A 26,813-nucleotide genomic window follows, 5' to 3' on the forward strand; every position below is an offset into this window, starting at 1 on the left:
AGCATCACTGCTTGCTCTCTATTGGTGAGAAAGGATGAGATCAGTTTGAGAGCCACTTCTTTTTTCTCAAGGCGATTAATTAGTGCAAGGTGGTTCACTGTGTCGAATGCGGGCAATATGTATAATAATCTCCTTTATCAATTATAGATCTGATCCTTTCTGTAGCTGCCAAAAGGTCTGACTGTGCTATGTCTTGGCATAAAACTGTGTTGAGTTGAATTAAAAAAGGTTATCAGAGTCCAGAAAAGAAATAACCTCTTTATACGTCGCTTTCTCCAATATTTTTGTCAGAAACTATAGGCGAGAGATGGGCCTATAGTATTTTACATCGGAGAAATCAAGAGATCATTTTTAGTCAACGGTAGAATGGATGCTTTTTTCCATGTTGTTGGGAAATAACCCTAATCCAGTATCTAATTAATGATGCTGGTAAGGTAGACAGCAATTGTATTTGAGACAGGATAGAGTAACTCCATAGGACAGGGATCAGTCGGAGATCCTGACTTGTTTTTAAAAGGGAAGTAGTTTGTTCTACGGTAAGATGAGAAAATGAGGATAAAACCGGAGAAGAAACAGCAATTTTTGTCTGAAATTTCATTATCCAGGATAGTAACTGGAGTATGACCTTGACTGGTGGGTTGACATTGGAAGTCTTGAAAAATGGTCTTGACTTTGCTAAAGAAGAAACTGGCTACTTGGCCACAACATTCCTGACTAGGTGTCACCTTGTTTCTGTATTCAAAGGTTGAGAGGACTCTCACTGCTCTAAATAGCTCCCTAGAGGAGTTGCTAGCTGTTTTTATTTTATCTGAGAAGAAATTTGTTTTAGATACTTTCATCTGCTTTTTATATTTGTTTATAATTTTTTTAATATTTTGATGACAGCAGAGCTCCAGAAGATATGGCAGGAATTATGACAACCCACCCTGCTGTACCCCAACTCTACACCATCCATCCACCTACTACCATTATATTGTCAGCCTCTACATCTTCGTGCATAATCAAACCAATGACAGCATCTCATTCTCTTTTAACCAGCGCAATTCCCCATATGACCATTCTCCTCACTACTCCCATGAATGTGATTTTCCTGCTTTCTTTGCGCACTCTGAAGGTTGGAAACCTTAGTACCCAGCCCACCTATTCACCTATACTCTTTCTTGAATTCATTGTTTATTAAACTTGACTTGATGTTTCAGTGTTTTTCCTCATTTCAGTCATGGGCAAGAATTTGTTTTCTTTTTGAAGTTTACCTCTTTAACCCGTTAAGTGCTGGCGTCGGCCGTTGAACGTTCGGAGCACTTCCTGGCTGGTGCTGCGCACGTTCAACGGCCGACGCAGCCCCACCCGTTCTTTAAAACGGCCGCACTGCCGTAAAAAACGGGCGCGGTTAACGGGTTAAAAGTACATTTAAAGCTTTCGGAGACGTTCCCCATTCAGAGGGGCACTCGCCAGGGCTTCCCGCTCTCGCCGCTCTTATTCGTGTTAGTGATGGAGCCTCAGGCCTCTCTCGTACATCAGGACCCCCACATCTGAGGATGGGCTTGGGACCCGTATCAGGTCGATAAGATTGCCCTATATGTCGACAAAGTCCTGCTCTTCCTTGCGGCCCCCAGAGAGCTCCGGCCCAAGGTGCTTGGACGCCTTCTCAGCCTTTGAACGGGTCTCCGGCCTCCGGCTCAACCGGACAAAATTCACCCTGGTTCCCCTACACCCGTCCTAGGCTTGCTTCGACTGGCAAATGGCCATTCCCCTGCGCAGGCAGTCATTAAAGTACTTGGGAGTGTGGGTCACCCTCCTTCCAGAACTCGAATGGGCCCTGAACATTACGCCCTTGGTTACCAAGGCCAAGGCGGACCTCAGGAAATGGCAATCACTCCCTCTCAACCCCCTTGGCTGAAGTGTCCTTTTTAAAATGATGGTTCTCCCCCGTTTTTTATATGTCTTAAAAAATATTACCCTTCACCTCCCATTGAGCTCGTTCTGTGGGCGGGGGGGTGGGGGGGGGGGGAGACCGGCCCTGTCCCTGGCACACTGTTGCATACCTCCCTACGGTGGGGGTAACCAACCTCCACCTCTACTACCTGGCCACAAGACTCATCATGATCCATGACTGGTTCGCAGGTGGCTGATCTGACCCGGTGTACTGGGTGGAATTCCGATCATTGGACTTCCCACATCCAGGCCTACCTGTATGGGCCCCCATACCGCAGGTCCTTCCCCCCGTCACCCGGACGGGGCTCTTGGCCTGGCGCACAGCCATGCACCACACGAAATGGGACTGGAAACTCGCCAGGCAGACGCCTTTGTGGAGTGGTGTTTGACTGGAAGAGACCTCGTCTCTCTGGGACTTCCGTCGGTGGGACTACATCGGGATCTTGCTGTTAGGAGACGTCTGGGTTGGGGACCACATCAGATCCTTTGGAGATTTACAGCAGGGCTATTCCCTCCATTCCTCCCAATTTTATAGATACCTACAGCTAAAGCATGCCCTCCGAGGACATATTCCTTCTCCCACCTCCTTCCCGGAATTCAGCCCCCTTGTGGCCCAAGTGATGATGGGGAACCTGGGTAAAGGGGGTGTGTCACAGATTTACCGCTCCCTAGTGAACAATCTTCCACATGCCTAGACTTGCCACGTGCCCACTGGGAGGGTTGGTTGGGTCCTCTGGAGGACATGGACTAGAGAGATGCTCTCATGGCCCCCAAGACCTTGACGACCTCCTCCAAGTTGCGTCTAGTCCAACTCTATTACCTCCATACGGCTTACCTTACTCCTGCGTGCCTACACAGCGCCCATATGCGGCCCTCCCCGACCTGCACGTGATGCAATCACGCCCCTTCGGACTTCTACCACATGATTTGGCAACGCCCTTTCCCTGCGCCATTCTGGGCGGGGGTGTAACTGGACCTCACACAGACCCTGGGGTGAATGGTTCCTCACGACCCACTACGCTTGGTCCTAGGTGTGTTTGATGGCCTCGATGGCTCTCGGGCCGATAAGCGCTTCCTAGGAACAGTGGTGGCGGCGGCAAAGCGCGATATAGCAGCACTCTGGTCTCAGGCCAAACCCCCTACTATACGGAAATGGAGACATGGAGTGGATTAGTGTAGAAATCAGGAGGAGCCGCTCTTTGAGGCCTGGGACTGCCCAAGCTTTTTGGTAAGATATTGGGCAAATGCTTGAATCTACTGCCCTAAGGGGAGCGTGTGGGTCTTGCACAAGAATACCCATAAGCAAGTGTTTTTATTCATCCCAAAGAGTGCCCTACAAGTCTCTGTCGTCTCGCTTTTGAATGTATTTTAGCCAAATAATGTGCTTGATTTCGCTTTCAATGTATTTTGTGATTTGTTCTTTAAAAACCAATAAACTTGATTATCGGAAAGGCGCTAGGGGGCGCACAGCGGAATGGCTGCCTGAACTGCAGCTCCGCCGGGCGATCACACACGATGTGATCCATTGTCGCTGAAACCCCACCAACCCACATTTCGCGACCATCTACCGGTGGGGGAAGATGAGGGGCATAAGCGGACCTGGACAGATGCGGTCTCTACCCCCGCCTTGCAGAGAAATGCCGTGATAATCGCGGCGAGAATCGGACTGCCTGACAAGAAGGCCGGCGGCAGATGACGGACCTTGCGCGAGCACAGCGGATTCGGCGGAGGACTGCCCAGATAACCCAGCACACACAGCCCGGGGGTAAGCTCCTGCTGCCAGGCCCAGAGTGACGGATTTGCGCTGTTCTCGCCCCGTGCGGTGCCGGCTGAATCCGTCGACGTCCCGTCCGAGTGCCTGACAATATGGCGGCGCCTAAGGCTGGGGTGGCGGGCACTTCAGACTCGCGCCGGTGAACTCGAAATCGGCTGTGCTGTGCTCACTGGCCGGCGGATCGGCGTGAGAGGCGGCTAGAAATACCATTGCGTGGCATGTGAGTCTGGGGACGGCCTGCCACCGGCGACTTGGCGCCACCCGAGCTGGCTAACCGGGGAGAGAATTCCTGCACTGCCGAGAGACATCAGAAGCGTGGAATCCCACGACAGAGGTAGCGTTCCGTTTGCCTGGCTTGTTGCAGTGGGGCCCCCCCTGCAGACACGGGCGGGTCCCTCCGCCTTACATCAAGGTGCTGCTGGCATAATCTGACCACATCCCACCCATAGCCCACACACCCTGGTGAGAGACTACTGGCGGTGGCCTTATCAGACGCGGAGTTACCACCACGTGCAGCTGCTGGCTACCACTGCCGAGGAAACACGGCGACGACGGTCAGGGTAACAAGGGCATCTGGACCCACATTGCGGAAAGTGCGTTCACCGGCCGCCACAATGGGGAAGCCAGATAAGCAGCAACCAAAACTCTCCTTTGACAACAGGAAGGCGACAAAGTCTGCAGAAGATATGGCGGAGGCCGGCGGATCTACAGAATCACCGCCAACTAACAACATAGAGAAGATCCTGATGGCAATTCAATCGAATCTGCAAGATATAAATGGTAAGCTGGACAATCTGACATGCAGGATGGATGGCATGGCTGCTCGTCAAGAAAAGCATGGCGAACGTTTGGATGAAGCGGAAACGAGAATCTCGGCCGTTGAAGATGAAGCGCGAACGTCCACCACTAAATGCGCGGGAATGGAACGAATTCTGGAGGTGATAAAAGCGAAGGAGGAGGATTTGGAAGCGCGCTCGAGGCGCAATAACGTACGAATCGCGGGCCTGCCAGAATCGACCAACACAGGACGAATGGAGCATTACGTCGAGGGTCTATGTAAGGATATCTTTGGTGTGGAGGCCCTGTCGCAGATCTTCATTGTGGAAAGAGCCCATAGGTCCTTAGGCCCCAAACCACCGCCTGGAGCTAAGCCTAGGCCGATTGTGGCGCGGATCCTCAATTACCGGGACAGGGAAACGATCCTCAGGCTCGCAAGGGAGAAGGGAAAAATTACCCATCAAGGCAACTCTCTGGAATTTTACACTGATCACACGGTCGCTGTTCAACAGGCACGTAAGGAATACACCACAGTGAAGGCTAAGTTACGAGAGTTGAACGTTGGCTATTCTATGTTATATCCTGCCCAACTTCGAGTGGTGTGGAAGGAGCAGACGACCATGCTGGCGACACCCAAAGCGGCCCTTGACTTTGTTAAGAAAATACAGCGGGAGGCGAGATCAGAGGCCCAGAACGATCAGAACAGAGACTCGGAATGATGCAACTGGTGGTATTCATCATTAAACAGCGGTGAGTGTTGCTGCACAGATGGCTACAATGGACTGCTGCATGGCCATCCTCGGCTGTACTGAGCAGCGCCGACCGATATGAGACTCCTAGAGGTGAGATGTTGGCGCTTTAATCCGACGCTGGGCATTGAAAAGGTGGGGAACCGTTGGGATGACGAGGGCTGTAATACACTCCTGTCCTGAACTGCAACAGATACCCATGACTAGCCCTTGCTGCCGCACTCTCCCCACTGGATAACTAGTCACGCAGCCACGTTAAACTGTACCTATTGCTGCTACTGTGGGCGGTGGGTCAGGACCTTTCACGTAACTGTGCTCGTAGACCCTCTGGTCTGGAGTGGGGTAGAGAAGGAGGCGGCAGACCACTGAACACTGCGATACATATCACGTTGCGGTGTATAGACTAACAGAGGTGAGATCGTCCCTGCCCGCCGCTGTTTACCTAACTGCGTGTGCTCAGGTGGTGGCTGTGTGAGGGGCAGGCTGAAGACTGGCTAATCTGGGCCTAGTTCCTACCATATGCGTCTGATCGATGTGGGATGAAGCCACATTTCCTCTATGGCTGCGCCACTAATTGCACCCATGTGAGGGGTGGTAATGGGGAAGTGGGGACTGTGGATTAATGGACACGTATTTTGCGAATATGTTCAAGTTTTCTAGTATCGCCCGCACCCGTCCACCGGGTGAAGGGTTGTGCTCCTGGCGGTCCTCCATGAGGGTAATACCCAACACAAGTTCTTAACATGAGCACTGAGTTGATGGTTATGTGGTTCAGGGAGTTGTGCTCTGAAGGGATATGGCTTCGGCAGGTTGGGGATGCTGGAGTGGGTGGGACTTGGGGAGGGGGGATGTTTGACTGTTTACAAAGACCGAAGGCATTGCAAATGTACACATTATTGGATTCTCCACGGAGAGAGATTGTCATTGCAACTTATGAAAAGTGTTCTGAGTGTGGACGGGCTCCAGGTATGACACCTGAGTGTGCGGGAATGAGTTGTATTGCATTATTTACGGTCACCAGGTTCTAGAAGTGAAAGCAGAATTGGCCTGAACGTTCTTACTTGGAACATACGGGGGTTCTCACGCCCTCAGAAAATTAGACAGGTATTTGCTAGCCTTACCAGGTGGAACATTGATATAGCATTCCTGCAGGAATCACACCTCGCACCGCACACTCACGCTACATTGGGGTCGAGATGGGCGGGAGCGTCATACAGGGCATCATACTCCTCTTACTCCCGGGGGGTGCTTATATTGATTAAGAAAGGGATCAACTTTGAGGCGAAGCATGTGACACAGGACCCTGCTGGCAGATATGTGCTGGTGACAGGTACACTAAGAGGCCAACATATGACACTCCTTAATGTATATGGCCCGAATACTGACGCACCGGAATTTTATCGGGAAGTTTGGGGACACATGCAGAAGCATGCTAACACGCACATGTTATGTGGGGGGGACTGGAACGTGACATTACGGGACGGACTGGATCGCTCCTCACAGTCAGTAGAACAACACAAGCAGTCAAGACTGATGGTGGGTCACATGATGGGGGATCTGGCCTTAGCAGATCTCTGGAGACTACAACACACTGACGCGCCAGGCGCCACACACATCACCGCATCTCTCAACAGTTGGTCCAGACTGGACTACTGGTTGGGTTCCAAAGACGTGGCTCTGTGGGTTCGTAAGCTACAAGTACTGCCACGCACATTATCGGACCACAACCCGGTCCTGTTGCAGATGGACATTCCACATTACGCACCCCCCCATTCCAATGGCGATTTAACTCCCAGGCCCTCACAGATCCAATATATGTTGACACTTTGACAAAGGCGATCAAAGACTACTTCGATAATAATTCCCAGACTACTGAGGACCCATGTCTCCTCTGGGAAGCCTTTAAGGCCACGATCAGAGGTGTCTGCATTGGCACTACCATAGGAGTACTAAAGGACATCAGGGGCCAGATTCGCTGCTGCGAAAGTCAAATGAGGGACTTGGAACTGCAGTATGAAACGACACAGGACGTATTGTTGTTACCCAAATTGCGCGACTTACACACCGAACATGCTGATTTTTTAACATCAGAAATTAAATACTTAGATCGCAAACATGTGGCTAGGGCCTTTGGAGAGGGGGGTAGACCAGGGAGAGTACTGGCGCGGAAAATATGTGAGGGACGGGGACAATCAGCGATACTCCGAGTCAAATCTGGGGAGGGGGTATTACAAACACATTCAACGGATATATTGAAATGCTTTGTGGACTCCTACAGCACACTATATCAATCTCAACCAACAGCGACAGCGGAAGAAACATATGATTACTTGCATGATGTGGCGATTGGATGGCTATCGGACGCCCATAGGGAATATTTGGCTCGGCCAATCACGGTGGAGGAGGTCACTGAGGTGATCGCTTCACTCCCAAATGGAAAGGCACCGGGCCCTGACGGGTACACATCCGAATTTTATAAGAAGTTTGTAGATATCATCGCCCCCTATCTGGTGGACATGTATGGGACCTCCTTTGAGAAATCGTTGCTCCCCCCCACACTGCGAGAAGCAATGGTCATTGCACTCCTAAAACCGTCCAAGGATCCGGAGCACTGCGATTCCTACAGACCCCTGTCCCTGATAAACGTAGACTCGAAGATACTCGCTAAATTGCTAGCTGTTAGGCTGTCCCCTTTGATGACTCGCCTGGTCCTTCCGGACCAAGCGGGGTTTGTTCCCACCAGATCCACCTCGCATAATACCAGATCCCTGTTTGCACTAGCACACTACCTGAAGCCCTCGGTTAAAGCGGTGGCTGTCATGCTAGACGCCACGAAAGCATTCGATTCTATTGAATGGCGTTATATGCTAACTGTCCTCAATAGGATGGGTTTCCCTAAAAGGTTTGCCCAGTGGATTTCCTTGCTATATACTCAACCATGTGCAAGGGTCCGGATCAATGGCTATGTTTCAGCTCCGTTTGACATTGGGCGGGGAACGAGGCAGGGCTGCCCCCTGTCACCCCTGCTCTTTGCGCTGGCGTTAGAGCCACTAGCATGCATAGTGCGACAAAATTACAAGGAATCGGCGTTGCAATTTGTGGCTAGGCCACTGCACATATCGCTCTACGCAGACGATATGCTGCTATACGTTCGCGATCCGGAGGTTCATCTAAACCCGCTACTTAGAGAGTACATCCGATTTGGGGGACACTCGGGGTTAGCGATTAATTGGTCCAAATCCTCACTCATACCCCTCACCGACGCCACAAATCCCTTTGAGGTTGATTACCCGCTAGAGTGGCAGCAAGATCGGATTCGCTACCTAGGGGTCATGTTTCACAGAGATCCGGACGAGGTCATGCGAGCAAACTATGGGGTGGTACTCTCCAAACTGGACGAAAAGATCCATCGTTGGATCCACTTACCTCTATCACTAGCTGATCGAATAGCGATCGTCAAAATGAACATTTTGCCCAAGTTACTATATCTCTTTAATAACGTACCCATCACGCCAACACAAGAGGTCTTCCGCCGTATAAAGTCCCTGGTACTAACCCTGATATGGGCGGGTAAACAAGCTCGTATTGATCTGCAGACACGGACACTCCCGATTGCACAGGGCGGCTTCGGGGTGCCTGATTTTCTCCTATATTACCTCTGTGCCCAGGCACAGTATGCAGCATACTGGTACCATGAGGTCCCCTATCTCACTCACGCGGCCATTGAGGAGGGAGATGCACATCCTGTCCCCCTGGCTGCGATATTGTCACACACCAGACCACCACTACATGCAAAGGATATCAACACTGTAGACACCACGATTAAAGCATGGAACAAGCTAGGGCAGTTGGCTCGCAAAACCCCGTTATATGCACCGGACATGCCATTGCAGTATCATCAGGCGCTGTCAGTCACTAACGAAAAAGTGGGGATGTCTTTGCTGACTAGAGCTGGGATCGACAAGATGGGTGACGTGTTTCAGGGAGGCACATTTAGGGACATCGACCAACTGAGCTATATCCAAAACCACACTCCTATGTTTCGATTCACATACTATAGGTTAACAAGGGCGTTGAGGGAACATTACCCGTCCTTCCCTGCGGAACCGGAAAGCCTGGCACCTCTGCAAATGCTGATCACTACAAGGGATCTATCACACTTAGTGTCCAGACTGTACACTGCTGCACAATCAGAAATAGCGGGCCACACACTTAAGGCTAAGGGGCGGTGGGATGCGCTACTAGATACTCCACTAACAGATGAGGAATGGCACAGCTCCTGCGCGCTAACGCAGATACTGACACCAAACGGAAATCTGAGAATTATTCATTTCAAGTTCATTCACCAGGCCTACTACACACCGACGAAACTGCGTAAATTTGGGTTGCAAGAGGAAGACAAATGCAAGCGTTGTGGCAGGGAGGGTGCGGACTTTGTACATCTGGCCTGGAATTGCGCGAGGGTAGCGGGTTACTGGGAAGAGGTTACTGCCACACTCACTGTCATGTTAGAGGATGAGGTGCAGTGCACGCCACAGGTCTGTTTGCTAGGTATTATACCCCAATTCAGAGCGCTGAAACGCAAATTCTGTGCGATCGCCCTGTTATTAGCGAAAAGACAGGTGGCGCAATGTTGGCACAGCCGTAGGGTACCGACTACAAAAGTGTGGCTGCATGACATGTCCATCTGCCGGGATAAACTACAAACGTATGAGGAGCACTTACCAGCGACATCGAGGCCGAAGGACATATGGTGTTTCTTATCAGATTACCTAAACTCATTGCAGGAAGATGAGGAGGACTAGCTCGTCCTCTGGCTATACTGTCGTGTGTGATGTTTGGTGTGCGAGTTGGAGTCGGGTGGAGGTTGCACCAAGGAAATGCCGGAATACTGTTCCACTCACTGTATAGGTTGTGTATGAGGGCAATGTAAGGTCTTAAGTTGGGGAATGTTGAACTTTCCTTTTTCTAAAAATGACAAAATGTAAGACTCATATCGATTGTTTGCTAAGAGTCCTACGAAGGGTATGCAAGGCGGCTCAGCCTGAAGTTTTTACACTGCTTTTTATGGCTAACTTACTGCTAATTGGATAAACATCGTCACGTGGCGAGCCGGCCTCAGGGTTGTAGGCTCATGCTGTGTAATTTGCTTTATGTTAATAAAGGTCTTACGCAAAAAAAAAAAAAAAAAACTTGATTATCAAAAAAAAAAAGTACTTTTAAACTGCATCCTTTTTTAAGGCTTAAGAAATGTATGCATTAAATTATGTCCACATAGAGGAACATGGTAGAGCCTTGATGATTGGCTATCAGAGGGATGGTCTTATAACAGTAAAGTCTACTGCAACCACGCATTGTGGCATTGGACACTTAATGGGACTCCATGAAATAAAACTTCTTAAATTCAGCGCTAAGATGCATACAGGTGAACGTGCGCTTTACAAATATGCATGTTATGTTATGTTTATGAAGAGGTTATCTTATAAAGATTTCAATTCATGAATTTACCTATCTTGTTCTCGTCATACAGGTGGATTATCTAGTGAAGAAGAATATCCATACAAGGGGAAAAAAGGGCATTGCCAAAGAAGAAAAGGGAGTCTGGTTGCCTGGATCCATGATTTTGTAATGGTTGAGAAAGATGAAAAAAGTGAGTATCACGGGGGCATAGAAATGTATATTAGGCATTGTAATCCAAGGTAATTTCTAGACAAACCTGAACCACTGTCAGACCCATTACCTCCCCAGTCATCTTAGCGATCAGCTGAGACTAGCTTAACCAACAAAGCATAAGAAAGGGGCTACAGGAAAGCAAAGCAGAAGTGAAACGTTGAGCCCTTCTTAGACATAGTGTAGATACCAGTAGCCTACTGCAGTGGTTACCAAACTATTTTGACCCTCGGCTCCCTTGACCCATTGGCCATTGCCCGTGGCTCCCCACTGTTTTTTTTCGGATGGTGAGGTGGATGTAAGCCCGGCCTTGGGAGTACTTACATTTTTCTCCATGGAAATAATTTGCATGAAGTTGATGAAGGTATTAAAATCATATACGCAGAGTGTTACGTATTACTAAGGCGGTGCCTCTAATCAAATATTCCTAGTTACACTTCTTTGCCCATGCCTTTTTTTAGAGTACCCTCTCAAACTTTTTATCCCACTTACAATGCTAGATAGCACCCCTATGCACGTAGGCCCCATTGCCAAAGTGTTTGTGCGCTTGAAGAATATTTGCATGCACTTCCATATCTACCCATGTCAAACGTGCTGACACGCCTGTCTCAGCAGGGTGACTCACCATTTTTTTAAACCACAACAGCTTTATTTTTGCTTTCTGCTCCCTAAAATTGCCTCGAAATCAATGCAAGTTAAATACATTTCTCAGTTTTGTTTTTTAAACATCGCTCTTTCTTACTTCCAAATGTTGGCATTATGCTGTATATGGTGTTTTACTTCCCTGTGCACAAGGAGAGTGCAGACCTGTCTAGAAAAGTGTAATCTACCAGGTGTTCTCAGGATCGAGGAAGGACAGGAGGAAACACAACAATAAGGCTCCACCACATGTTGCTTTCTCAATAGAGATTTATTGGTATGAAGGCAAGCGGAAAGATACGGCAAACAAGAAATAAACAGTCCCGCTGCTTCGTGGTGACCCCACGACCAATTGTTCACTAAGAAAGAAACAATAAAGTAAATGCAACGATACCCATTAGCAGCCCTGGTCCACTGGTAGGGCTTTTGCTCCAACCGTCCTCTGCATGAATACCTGTCCTGGTATTCCCCACCATAGGGCATCGTGCAAAGCAACGGCCGAAAATGCAGTTCGAATGTGGCAAATGGGTCTTAACTCTATGGCCTGTGTACAGCGCTTGTGGACGAGGCTCTAGCGCTGTTAATACGAACTAGGGAATGCCCAGCCGGGCACTCTACCGCTCTCTTCGTGTGAGCGTCTAAGGGAGCAGCTGCTTGACCTTCAATGCCCTTTATCCCAGGAAGAAGGACGCCAGAAGATAGGTCCTGTGTAGCGTACGTGGTGTCCGCCACACTACACTCTCCGATTCCACTCAGGGCAAAGTCACAGTAAAACCCAAGCAGAGACGCGGGAAACACCTCCGCCGTGTGCGTCTCTGCCCGTTCCCAACTCGGGAGTGTGTGACCTGACACTCGACCAAGACTAGGCAAAACCGGGGGTGAAGAGCGCAGCCGCTCTGTCTTACCTCTACAATGTCGCTAAGCTCTAAACAGGGTCCGCGGTAGCGAAAGCGAAATGGCACGAGTCTCAGGATACCAGGAAGGCCGGCAAGGATCTCAATATCCGACGCCTTTCCTTGGTCGTGTACGCTATTTATGGGCGTTTCCGGTCCTCGCGCTGATCGTGCTAGGCATGCTGGTGCTTGTAGTCTTTGCACGCCGGCTGGTTACGATATTCCTGTGACTGGTTTGCGCTGTTGTCACTGAGCTGCCGGGGTGAAGGGGGGGGGGGGGGGGGGGTTCCTGACAAAATACCTGTGTACTGAAAGAAATGTGTACTGGAAGTACCTATGATTCAAGTACAAATGCCAATACTTAATAATACTTAGTGTGTTTAATAGAGTGGACAACTGTACTTTCCTGATAACTTGCATTAGTGTAAAATGCATTTTGAAAAAAAAAACGATTAAAAAGTCTAACAAAATTAATCGGGCATCTTCTGCTTACTTTGGAAGTGTTGGAATGTGGGTATCAAGTGAAATATGCAGGTCAATTCCCTCGACGTGCTATCAATTAAGCACTACGTTTACAGTTTTAGGCATGTCACGTACAAATCATCGACAGCATGTGTTTAAGTCTAATTAGTTTAACTGAAGCCAACTGACCCTTCAACATTAAATGCATTAAAGTGCTTGGTGCGCCGCTCCCCTGGCTAGGGTTGATGATTCCCCAGGGAGCCACAGCGCACAGTTTCGGAACCACTGGGTTAACCCCTTCAAAAGCCTATGCACTATAGGAAATTCGAATAGAGAGGGCTAATCTGGTAGGCGAAGATAAGAAAAAAGGGCTGAAAGGTAGCCCTTCAAGGTGCCCATGGCAGAGCCCTGCTGGGCCTAGGAAAGTATAGACAGAAGGACTTGAGATAAGGGAGCAGATAAGGGGGTCCATTTACCCGCCTGTACAGTATTTAGAAAACCTGTTCAATTGGCAGGAATATTCTGATTTTGTGGAGGGACGCCTGGCTGCCAGAATAACCTCACTGACTTCAGGAGGGAGGTCAAAAGCTGTCAACTGTCACCGCTCAATCTCCACGCAAGAAGGCAGAGAGTGGACAGGTTCGGGTGGAGAACCCTCCCCTGCTGCTGCGACAAAAGATCCTCCCGAAGAGGCAGCCTGACCAGAGGATCGATGCTCATGTCTAGTAGTTCTGGATACCAAAGTTATCCAGTATTAGGGGTATCTTTCATAGATTCACATGCCTGAATCATTCCCCGTCGTCGGGGTGGGAGTCCCCAGTACATAAAAGAGTAATGTTATCAAGACATATACATAGTAATAGGCCAGAGGCCTCTCATTATTAACATATCCATGTCCTTTTGTAAAAAGGACCAAACTTTGGCGAAGAGCCAATCAGATATCACCACCCTCTAGAACCTTCCTGGAAGGAGCCCTAGTCCCTCAAATTTTCTACCGCACGTCGTGCTAAGGGAGTCTCCTCTGAGCTCTGCTCAGCTTCTTTGTATTTTTGGATTTTTTCCACATATTTGTCTCAGAATTATCTTTCTGTGAGGAATTTTCAATTTAGCCATGGCTGACACTCCAAAAAAGTGGCTCTTCAGACCTTGTGCCTCTTGTGGCAAAAAAAGGCTTCATGTGGATGACAGGCATGAGGACTGCCTTTACTGTCTCTACCCTGACCATTCAGCAAAAGATTGTAAAGTCTGCCGCACTTTTTCAGCCAAAACACTCAAGGATAGAGAGGGCCGCCTGCTGATATGGCTTCAGAGACTCAAGGACAGGGATCAAACAGTCTCTTCAGGTGAGAGTGAGTGTTCCATTAGGAGTATACACACTTCTCCCAAAAGGCCTAGAATGTCATCCCCAGGACCATCTTTGCAGCCACCTCAAAAGAAGACGCCCAAGTCTTCAGAGGTTCGTTCTAAGGCCGTTGCTGTGAAGGTTTCTCAACAAGACCCTGCCTTCAAGAAACCTTGGTGATGTCTTCAGCTCTGCCTGTGACAACGTCGACAGCCACGATTTCAATGTCGATGGCGTCATCTTTAAAATCAACGTCGACGACTACTACATCCTCGTCGTCGACGGGTAGGTCTGTTCCATCTCTGAATATTATCAAAAAGTCGTCGACGACGGCACCGTCGACAAGTGCCTCATCGTCAATGAAGTCCAAATCGTCATCGTCGACGAAAACTTCATCATCGTCGGCGAAATCGTCATCGGCGATAAAGGCGCCATCGACGACGACAGGTTCATCGTCGACGAAATCATCGTCGTCGACACCAGCATCGATAAAGCCGTCGATGGCGACACCAGCGTTGACGAAGTCGGCGACATCGGCGTCGACGAAGTCATCGACGAAGCAACCATCGTCGACGACGCTGCCGTCGATGACGTCGTCATCGAAGAAGACACCGTCAACGACGGAATCTGGGTTGATTGTCGACGTTCCCCCGTCGACGACCACCCCGTCGACGGGTTCGACGACGGTAGAGTCGCCTCCCTTGAAGTGTACTTATACGCACTTCAGGATGACCACGCGTACTCTCACGCCGGAATTGACCTCTCCGAGCAGGGTCCAGCCATTCCCCCCTGCTCATCTTCTGGATACTGAGGACTCTGATGAGGGCTCTATGTTCCGACAAGCGACAAGCCCCTCTGAGCTACACGTAAAACTTCATGAAAGCTCGGATTATGAGGAACAAGGACAGGATGATGTGGAGTACCAGGAGGAATTCCAACCTGCTCCGCCTCCTCTACAGCCTATGGTGTGTCTCCCAGCATCCATAGTGACAGATCTGCAGTTTCTAATTGCGGACTACAAGCAGAGGTTTCCGTCCACTGCTCCGCCTCTGCCAGTTGTGACACCGCCAGTTGTGACACCGCCACCTAGGCCTCGGCCTACTCCTTTAGTCCTTCATCAAGACCCGGCTCCTTCGCGTCCTCAGCCATTCTCTGATGAGGAAGACGAAGAAGAGGAGCAACATCGGGAGGAAGGGGAGCTCCAGGACACACAAGACGAATGGGATGACTATGTGATTCCAGATCCAGCATCCTTGTACAGGCACAAGCGGATTCACCACCGGAAGACATTGGGGGATTCCACAACATCCTAGAGAGAGCTGCGTTGCGAATCAAACTCAAGGTAACGGCAACACAACAGGATTGCTTCCTTTATGATTTTAAGGAACCGTTCCAAAAAGCTGTACGGTCCATTCCCATCATTGATGACATCTGGGAACAAGGGGAGAAAATAATGCAAAACCCTTCATCTCTGGCTCCAGTGCTGCCCAGACTGGACAAAAAATATAAAGCTCCTGACACAGCTCCAGCTTGCTTACTGGCCATCCAAAGCCGGACTCTGTCATTACCCAGGCAGCGCAAGTCAAAAAATACATTGGCTGCATTGGCTGCGTCGCCAGATAAGGAGGGTCGAAAAATAGATAACATAGGGAAGAGGTTTTCGTCCATGTCAGCTCTAACGGTGCGTGCAGCAAACTCTTTAGCACTGTTGGGACGCTACAACCGCCAAATGTGGGCAGATATCGCTCCATATTTGAATTCGCTTCCAGAAGAGCAGAAAGAAGAGGCGAAAAAGATTCTCCTTGAAGGCGAGCGTTATGCTTCGGAGATGATTGATGCGGCGATGGATATCGCATCCACGGGGTTCCGTCAGCTGGCAGGAGCAGCAGTACTGAGGCACCAAGGTTGGCTTAAAGCAACATCTTTCCGGCCTGAAGTTCAGACCGAAGTATTGGACATGCCGTATGACTGTCAACTTTTTTTTGGCCAACACATCGATGAGATGCTCCAGGGTATCAAAAAAGATACTGATACCGCAAAGGCTCTAGGTACTCTCCAATACAAAAATCCTTCCTTTCGGGGCTCCAGAGGAAGAGGTCAGTCCTCTAGAGGCGCCTATCAGGGGTACAAATCCACGTATGGCTCCAATCAGCAATACAAACCCCAGTCCAACAAAGACAGCAGCAAAACCAGTCGTCCTACAACAAGCCTTCCTTTCGTGGGTGAGGAGGGAAGAAGGACACAGCCAGAAGGCAATGACTTCTCTCAGCCACATATTTTGAGGGGAACAAGTGGTCCTTAGCATATAGGGATACAAATAGGCAAAAGATAATATATAGACCACAATGGGCTACTATATAGTTCTCATTCCCTTGTCCAGCCGGACAGGGAATATTTATTTGTTTGATAAATTTGTACAGTATAGAGATAAAACAAGTAACCAAAACAGTAGGGGTTACAGTGGGGCACAGTCCTGTGCCGTACGTAAGAAAAAATTGAGGAGGACAGTAAGTGCAAGAGATATCAGGCAAACATAGAGAGCTTACAGGTCACTGACATAAATTTAAATTAACAGTGTATCCTGGAGTGAGTCAGCCATACAGTAATATATTGAGTTAGTTAGTATGGGTCACTCTTAGAGGAGTCGACGTTTCGATCCCAAGCTCGGTTGTTAGGGGATCATCTTCAGGACTTTCAAAATTTACTTTTGCCTGAATAAACCCTTTATCATGCAAACACCTGTTTAGAAAAGCAAAAAAAGGGGGGAAAAAACAAGACACAAAGACAGTCAATACTTGAATAGTTAAAGCAATGTACAGCACATGCTAATCAATTACAGTATTCGGAATCGCGGTGATAGGTGCAGCCACAGAGGCGTGGGCATTCCATGCAGTTCTATGAAAACCTTTGTGAGCATTTTCCAGTGTTTACAGGTGTTTCTAAAGTTTTGTGCGCTGCGAGTGAACAGGGACTATAGTAGTATTGGCGTGAATAAACGTGATGGGGCGATGATCTCGAATAAATTCTGAGGGTTAGGTATTGGGGGTGAGTGATAGTTAGCGCATGGGAGGTGCATTAGATGAACCGTGTTTTTATTTAGTGAGAACCTACCGAGGCGTGGTCTGTAATTGAGGTTTAGTCTTAGTGGAATTCCTCACTGTCTGGAATGCCTCCCATTGCCCTGTTAGGAAAGGGTGAATCAGTATCTTATCATGGTATTGGGGTATTGCCCACTAGATAGAGAATGGAAATTCCTTTCACATTTACCATGTTGAGGTTTTTCTCAGATATGGAGGCTTATATCCTGCGCAACAGGGATCAGGCTCGCGTCAGGTTTAACACAGTGCTATATGCAATCGTGGCTTTTCTGCAGAAACAAGGGTAAATTAGATGAAACAGGCGTCTTTTCTGAGTTACAATGTCGAAAGATGCCAACTTTCAGAAGGGGTTTTACCATTCGGTCTGCACGTGTAGTCAGGAATGCTATCCTGTATTGGCACGTTTTCAAAGGAGCTTGCGCTGGGGATCTCAATGGGTTTCAGTTGTCGGGCGTCTGGTTCACACACAACTACGGGGAGGGAAAGGATAGTGATCAGCTGAGTTGAGTTTGGGCGAGATGTCTGCTGGTACTATAAATCACGGGATATATTACCGTTCGGTCTCGTGTTACCGTTGGATCTCGAAAATCGAGTCTATGTTAAGCAAGTTGGCCGTCTCGGTCACTGCCAGTTCAAAGAGTTTAACGCTAAGGGGGTGAGAGAAAACGACATTAAAGTGATGCTAAAACCATGATTTTAGGGGAGGCGCGAGAGTCAGCAATACTTGACCATCATGAATTCTTCTGATTGAAGCAATTCAATTGCAGCGTTGGCAATGGTACAGGTAATCTTTATTAGCGCCAGAGGATGACTGGTCCGCTGAAGTGAAAAATCAAAGGGGTATTAGGGTAGGTCTATTTGGGCGAGTAGTTAGCATTCTGAAAGCAAAGTTGATCGCGGGCTTACCTCGAGGTTGGCGAGGCTGTTGATAAGCCGATGTCGCGTTGCAATTTGCTGGATCGCTTCCGTATTAGGAAACAAGAGGCTGCTTATTGGGCATTGGGTAGTCACGTGTCGGTGGACCAACGCTGTCCACAATGGCTTCAGGTTCATATATGGCCGCCATTTTGGAGTGGTTAAAGCGTGCCACATTAGTGGAATGGTTAGGAACTTGTTTTGTATAATGTCTACTTATACAAATTTAAATGAGCGAGAGCAATGAAATGTCGACAATGCATTCAGGTGTATAGAAGGGCAAATTAGGATTAGGGTTGTTACTTGGGCGCCATATTACAGTGGTCATCATTTGCAGAATTAAAGGGGTGTTAGTGGGTTGATTGTTAAGTGCAAAAAACAGTGACATTTGGGTTTAGAAACCCCAATTTACAAATAAAATTCAGCAGCTTGCACAGCATATAGAGAATACATCGCTATCACAATAGGAAATTTCAGGGTGTTGCAATTATGTTTGGGTCACAGTTTTGTTTCGTGACTTTACATGGGGAAATAAATCAATTCAATGTTTGTTCTTTCTGCGGGCTAAAGGAGGGCCGTCCAGTCCTCGCTCCTGTTCAAACCTGTGTGGATAGTGTCAAATTGGATGATAGTCTTTAATTCCTTGCGGTTGAGAAGTTGGGCCAAATTGCCACCCCTCTGTGGGAGTTTGACTGTCTTTAGGATTGTCCACTTGATGTCATCCGCGGAGTGTTTCAGTTCAGCAAAATGGTCGACAAGAGGTGCATTCAAAGTTCCACATCGGATGCGACTGCGATGTTGGCATATGCGGGTCTTCGCTTTCTGGGTGGTCTGACCCACATACATTTTTGGGCAAGGACAGAGGATCGCATAAATGACATTGTGACTGTTGCAATGGGTGAAACTTTTCATTGATACTGTCACTCCATTATGACTGAAAGTCCTTGATTCAATCGTGAACTCGCATACTGTGCAGCATCCACACTTAACGTGCCCTAGAATTGGTGGAAGACCCCAGTTGGCTTCAATTGTGGTGGAGGTCGGAGTGGAAGGGAGGGCAGCTCTGACCAGATGGTCCCTTAAGTTCTTGCTTTTCTTAAATGCAAAAACGGGCCTTTCTAGATGTATTGGGCCTGCGTTTAGTGTGGGCCAGTGTCTGAGAATGGATTTGCGAATTTTGTTGGATATGGGGGAAAAAGTAGTTACACATGCTATTCTTTCAGTTTTGTCCTTTGCCTTTGGTGTTAGGAGTGCTTCACGAGGGCAATACCAAGCCCTTTTGGAGGCCGTTTTAATTAGTCTTCTTGGATAACCTCGTGCTTGGAGTTTATTGGCAAGGGTACCAGCTTCCCTGAAGTAATCTGCTTTTATTGAGCAATTCCTCCTAATTCTCAAGAATTGGGAGTATGGTAGTGAATCTTTCAAGGCTTTGGGATGATTGCTGTCATAACTCAGGAGGGTGTTACGTTCCGTGGGTTTCCTATAGAGACGAGTTAGTAGTTCATTGTCATGATGGAAAATTGTCAAATCTAGGAAGGCTATTTGCTGTTTATCATAAACAAGAGTGAAGTTAAGATCAGCACAATTGTTGTTTAGCCAGTGATTGAATGAGTGCAGTTCCGGGATGTCAAGATTCCAAATGAGGAAAATGTCGTCAATGTAACGACGCCATAGAACAATGCCTGCGTGGAAAGGGTTAGTCTCTGCTAGGATGACCCCAGTTTCCAGGGCATCCATAAACAGGACTGCCAGGTTGGGGGCAAAAATGGCCCCCATGGACGTGCCCTTTATTTGTTGGTAATAGATGTTATCAAACAAAAAGTAGTTGCGAGTAAGGCACAGTTCCAAGAGCTGGAGGATGAAGATAGTAGGGACCCTGTGTGGACGTGGTCGTGAGTCTAAGATTTTCTGGATGACAAGAAGAGCCGCTGTCTGGGGGATGTTAGTATAAAGCGACTCTACGTCCATAGTGCATAGGGTGTTAGATGACGGGTCAAATGGGAAATGTTCTACTAAATTGATCATTTCCATACTGTCCCTCACATAGCAGGATGTGGATGGTACAAATTCCTTTATAAAGAAATCTACATATGCTCCCAGAGGTTCGAGAATGGAGCCACAGGCAGAGACTATTGGTCTGCCAGGGGGGGTGTCAATGTTTTTATGGACCTTAGGGAGGGTATAGATTACTGGCTGGCATGGGCTTTTAACATTAAGGAATAGATGTTCCTTTTTACTCAAAAAGCCTTCTGAGACAGCATTTGTTGTAAGTTTTAATATAGTCTCTTGGATGCTTTTGGTTGGGTTACCAGGTAATCTTTGATAGTGATTAGTATTTCCCAGTTGTTGTTTAATTTCTGTTTTGTACGACTCAACGTCCTGGAGAACAATTCCTCCGCCTTTGTCGGCACTTTTTATAACCAGTCCTGGATTGTTCTTAAGGGAATTTATGGCGTCTTTTTCAACTCTCGAGATGTTATAGGGAACATAAAGTTTTTTCTTTTCTAGAGCACAGAGGTATTTGTGTACCAGTTTTTTAAAGGTTCTTACTTCTGATGGGACCATGCTGGCAGATGGAAGGAATGTTGAGGGAGGTCGGAAGGGGGTGTTGACATTGGATATGGTGGAAGGATGGAGTTGAAAAAAGGCTTTGAGACGAATTAGTCTGAAGAATCTGAGTAATTCTGTTTGTAACTCCATAAAATTTGGGCGAATGGTAGGTACAAAAGAAAGGCCTTTCTTTAAAAGGGCTATTTCTGGGTCCTGTAATAGATGTTGGGATAGATTGAAAATGGGTATCAACTCAGAAGAACTATTTGAGGGGGAGGGGTAAAGCAAAGGTGCAGTTACATCAGGGTGATCTACCACTGATAAAAGTTGTTCCGGGTCTTGCGCTCTCCTGGGGCATTGAACCATCGTTGTGGTTTCTTTACGCGCCCCCTTTGGGGAGTTCCTGGTTGGCCCCTGGCTAAAAAATTAGACTGGGCCCCTCCTCCACGTCTCTGGTTGCTCGCTCCTTCCCCTGGGTCGGAACTGTCAGATGATTCTTCTGAAGTGTCTGAGAAGCCAACTATATGTTGACGTCTATTATATCTGCCCCAGGGTCTACTGTTGGGATTAAATTGTGGCCTGTTGGTGTAAAAGTCTTTTTGGAGGTATGGCTAGGTATTTTCAACGTTATAAATTTTGATATCTTTTTTAATTTTATTGGATTTTTTGTTTTGTTCGATTCGGTGGAATTCTGCTACTGTTTTTTCTACCTGATCCAATAACTTTTTACACTCTGCAGTGGGGTCTGAGTCATTAATTTGCTTTAATAGCTCATTGATTTCTTTTTTCAGTGATTTCAGAGTTTTGCTAGCTATATCAATGCCCAGTGCCAGCCAGTGTCTAGAACATGTGGTCCCTATGTAACTGAAATTAGAAATGTATTTGGGGTTATCCGTGAAAATACCAGGAATATTGCGGACTTGCAGTCCAACTGGGATGACGTCAGCCTTTAAATAGTCTGTCAACATCAACACCATAAGCTGTAGTCGGACCTGTTTCTTTTTCAGTTTCTCTAATTGCTCAGGTAATGAAGAGTTGGTAACTGATGGTACATCAGGAGTGTCAGACAGAAGGGAGGGCCCAGAACATAATTGCTTGAGGTATTCTGCAGTGTATAGAGGAGCATGGGTTGACATTACTTTTAAGATTTAGGAAATATAAAGTTGTGAAAGAAAAATTATAAAGGTAAAAGTACGGTGGCACTAGAATGGCCAACCCCGTGAGATGGGGATTAAGGTTTAAAGAACACCCTACAATCATGCGATTGTACTCAGTTCTTTGAGAATAGACAAGGGGAACCCAGTTAATAGCTCAGGACCATGGGTATCAAGTATTTTGAGGGGAACAAGTGGTCCTTAGCATATAGGGATACAAATAGGCAAAAGATAATATATAGACCACAATGGGCTACTATATAGTTCTCATTCCCTTGTCCAGCCGGACAGGGAATATTTATTTGTTTAATAAATTTGTACAGTATAGAGATAAAACAAGTAACCAAAACAGTAGGGGTTACAGTGGGGCACAGTCCTGTGCCGTACGTAAGAAAAAAGTGAGGAGGACAGTAAGTGCAAGAGATATCAGACAAACATAGAGAGCTTACAGGTCACTGACATAAATTTAAATGAACAGTGTATCCTGGAGTGAGTCAGCCATACAGTAATATATTGAGTTAGTAAGTATGGGTCACTCTTAGAGGAGTCGACGTTTCGATCCCAAGCTCGGTTGTTAGGGGATCATCTTCAGGACTTTCAAAATTTACTTTTGCCTGAATAAACCCTTTATCATGCAAGCGCCTGTTTAGAAAAGCAAAAAAAGGGGGAAAAAAACAAGACACAAATACAGTCAATACTTGAATAGTTAAAGCAATGTACAGCACTCGCTATTCAATTACAGTATTCGGAATCGCGGTGATAGGTGCAGCCACAGAGGCGTGGGCATTCCATGCAGTTCTATGAAAACCTTTGTGAGCATTTTCCAGTATTTACAGGTGTTTCTAAAGTTTTGTGCGCTGCGAGTGAACAGGGACTATAGTAGTATTGGCGTGAATAAACGTGATGGGGCGATGATCTCGAATAAATTCTGAGGGTTAGGTATTGGGGGTGAGTGATAGTTAGCGCATGGGAGGTGCATTAGATGAACCGCGTTTTTATTTAGTGAGAACCTACCGAGACGTGGTCTGTAATTGAGGTTTAGTCTTAGTGGAATTCCTCACTGTCTGGAATGCCTCCCGTTGCCCTGTTAGGAAAGGGTGAATCAGTATCTTATCATGGTATTGGGGTATTGCCCACTAGATAGAGAATGGAAATTCCTTTCACATTTACCATGTTGAGGTTTTTCTCAGATATGGAGGCTTATATCCTGCGCAACAGGGATCAGGCTCGCGTCAGGTTTAACACAGTGCTATATGCAATTGTGGCTTTTCTGCAGAAACAAGGGTAAATTAGATGAAACAGGCGTCTTTTCTGAGTTACAATGTCGAAAGATGCCAAGTTTCAGAAGGGGTTTTACCAATCGGTCTGCACGTGTAGTCAGGAATGCTATCCTGTATTGGCACGTTTTCAAAGGAGCTTGCGCTGGGGATCTCAATGGGTTTCAGTTGTCGGGCGTCTGGTTCACACACAACTACGGGGAGGGAAAGGATAGTGATCAGCTGAGTTGAGTTTGGGCGAGATGTCTGCTGGTACTATAAATCACGGGATATATTACCGTTCGGTCTCGTGTTACCGTTGGATCTCGAAAATCGAGTCTATGTTAAGCAAGTTGGCCGTCTCGGTCACTGCCAGTTCAAAGAGTTTAACGCTAAGGGGGTGAGAGAAAACGACATTAAAGTGATGCTAAAACCATGATTTTAGGGGAGGCGCGAGAGTCAGCAATACTTGACCATCATGAATTCTTCTGATTGAAGCAATTCAATTGCAGCGTTGGCAATGGTACAGGTAATCTTTATTAGCGCCAGAGGATGACTGGTCCGCTGAAGTGAAAAATCAAAGGGGTATTAGGGTAGGTCTATTTGGGCGAGTAGTTAGCATTCTGAAAGCAAAGTTGATCGCGGGCTTCCTTTCGGGGCTCCAGAGGAAGAGGTCAGTCCTCTAGAGGCGCCTATCAGGGGTACAAATCCACGTATGGCTCCAATCAGCAATACAAACCCCAGTCCAACAAAGACAGCAGCAAAACCAGTCGTCCTACAACAAGTCTTCCTTTTGCGGATGAGGAGGGAAGAAGGACACAGCCAGAAGGCAATGACTTCTCTCAGCCACAGGTCTCCATTTCCTCTCCACCTTGCAAAGTTGTCGGGAGAATTTCATCCTTCCTTCGCAATTGGCAACAAATTACAACAGATCGATGGGTCCTCCAACTTGTTCAATTCAGTCACTCTCTGTAGTTCGTGGAAACTCCTCCTCAAAAGCCGCCAGTACCAATGCGGCACAAAAATTTGCATCTTCTGCAATTGGAACTCTCCCTCATGCTCAAAAAAGGAGCGATAGAAAGAGTCCCCCGGAATCAGAAGGGCAAGGGATTCTACTCCTGATTCTTCCTCATTCGAAAGAAGGAGAAAAAATAGAGACCTATATTGGACTTAAGAGACCTCAATCAATACCTCAAAAAACAGTCATTCCGTATGGTGTCCATCCAGGAGGTGCTGCAACTCCTAAATGCCAACGACTTCATGGTGTCTTTAGACCTTCAAGACGCATATTTTCATATACCAATCCACAGGAACCACAAACAATTCCTCAGGTTCGCTGTGGCGGGCAAGCACTACCAGTTTCGGGTATTGCCTTTCGGCCTGAAGTCAGCGCCACGCATTTTTACCAAATGTCTCTCTCCAGTAGCCGCGTACCTCCGCCAACAACATCACCAAGTCTTCCCGTACTTAGACGACTGGCTCGTCAAGGCACCTATTTTCGCAGGCGTGACCAAGTCCTACAACGCCTGTTTTCAGCTCTTCAACAATCTGGGGCTTACTCTCAACGAAGAGAAATCCATCCTTCAGCCATCCCAGTGTCTCACTTTCCTAGGAGCTGTCCTGGATACCGTTCAGAGAAAGGCTTTCCCTTCACGAGAACGTCAATTGAAATTGAGGACCTCGGCCGCCCGGATTCAATCCAAAAAGTCCATCATGGTGCGCCTGTACAAATCCCTGTTAGGAATGATGTCCTCAAACATTCTGCTGATTCCACACTGCCGCCTTCGTATGTGTCCACTTCAGGAGGCGCTATATGCTCAGTGGATTCAATCCAGGTGATCTTTCGACGACATAATCCGGATAACTCCTACCATTGTCCATGCTCTTAACTGGTGGCTTCACCCCCAGAATCTGAGGCAGGGTCTGTCGTTCATACTTCCAATTTCGCCACATGTGATAACTACAGATGCGTCTTTGGAAGGATGGGGTTCCTTCAGGACCTTCAAATCAACGGGCAGTGGTACCTTGCGGAGAAGCAACTGCATATAAACCTCCTCGAGTTAAGGGCAGTCTTCCTGGCATTAAAAGCGTTCCTGCCCAGGATCAAAGATTCCCCAGTGCTTGTGAGAACGGACAACACCACCACAATGCACTATCTAAACAAACAAGGGGGAACTCACTCTTTGACGTTGTCTCTAGAATCTCAACGAATTTGGAAATGGCTACTTCAACACCACATTTCCCTTCGGGCAGAGTATGTCCCAGGGATGGACAATGTCCTGGCGGACTCTCTAAGCAGACAACGCTCTGTGTGCCACGAGTGGGAGCTGGATCATCAACTTCTCAGTTCTATATTCGCCCGATGGGGCAGGCCTCGCCTGGACCTGTTTGCGATACAGCACAATGCAAAATGCCAACATTACGCAAGCTGGCATCCCCAAAAGGGATCGCTAGGGGATGCATTTTCGATCGCATGGTGCAACGTCTTTGCATGCGCATTTCCTCCGTTTCCCCTAATTCCCAGGGTCCTCCGGAAACTGAAGGCAGAGCGGTGCACCCTGATCTTGGTAGCCCCAGCATGGCCACGCCAGCACTGGTTCAAAGAGCCTTATCTCCTGTCGCTAGAACCGCCGATTCTATTCAAGCCTTGCCCGAATCTCCTCACAATGAACCAGGGACAAGTCCAGCATCCGGATCCAGCATCTCTCAGATTGTCGGCTTGGCTCCTGAGTTCAGAGAGTTTCAGAACCTAGACATTCCTCAAGAATGCAGGGCAGTCTTAGCCCGGGCTCGGGCCGACAGTACCAACAAGACGTATTCTCTAAAGTGGAAAAGGTTCTGCGTATGGTGTAAGGCAAACAAAATACACCCGTTTTCTTCAACACCTTCACAAATTCTACCTTACCTGCTCCATGTGGCGCACTCTGGCTTGGCCCATGCCTCTATTAAAGTCCATCTAGCGGCCATATCTCGGTTCAGGCGTTCGTCATCTGGTACTTCCCTCTGGTCCAATAGGATGGTTAAACAATTCCTAAAAGGCCTGTTCAGGACATTCCCTCCGGTGAGAGCTTTACCACCCACCTGGCAGCTAAACATTGTGCTTGCTAAACTGATGAAGCATCCCTTTGAGCCAATACACAGAGCTGACATCAAATATCTGTCTTGGAAAACCGCTCTCTTACTAGCGCTAACATCAGCAAGGCGTGTAAGTGAGCTGCAAGCCTTCTCTATTCTGGATCCTTTCCTGCAGTTCAAACAGGACAGAGTTATCTACGGACCAACCCTAAATTCATCCCGAAGGTTCCGTCTACTTTCCACCTGAATGAACCTATTGTCTTGCGGACTTTCTTCCCATATCCACTTTCAGCAGCAGAGAGGTCTCTCCACTCTTTAGACCTCAAACGCTGTTTAAAGTTCTACATCCACCGAACAGAACAGTTTCGGAAATCCAACCAGCTTTTTGTTGCCTTCAGCAGGCCCAGAAAGGGTCTTCCTTTAACTAAGCAGAACATTTCTCGCTGGATCTCTGCAGCCATTACCTTTTGCCATCACCAGGCAGGTCATCCTCTGCATTCTAAAGTTCGAGCTCATTCAACCAA

The 26,813-nt window shown here is 47.7% G+C and overlaps 1 protein-coding gene across 1 annotated transcript in view; it reads left to right on the forward strand.

Annotated features, from left to right (window-relative positions):
* Window positions 1-26,813, forward strand: part of CTSW (cathepsin W) — a 536,072-nt gene that overhangs the window by 414,086 nt on the left and 95,173 nt on the right. Inside the window, exon 7 of the mRNA XM_086938511.1 lies at window positions 10,766-10,885. Within this exon, the coding sequence (XP_086794637.1) occupies window positions 10,766-10,885 (120 nt within the window). The remainder of the gene's footprint in view (window positions 1-10,765; window positions 10,886-26,813) is intronic.

Source organism: Lissotriton vulgaris, chromosome 9 (genome assembly GCF_964263255.1).
Source record: "Lissotriton vulgaris chromosome 9, aLisVul1.2, whole genome shotgun sequence".
NCBI classification, from domain to species: Eukaryota; Metazoa; Chordata; class Amphibia; order Caudata; family Salamandridae; genus Lissotriton; species Lissotriton vulgaris.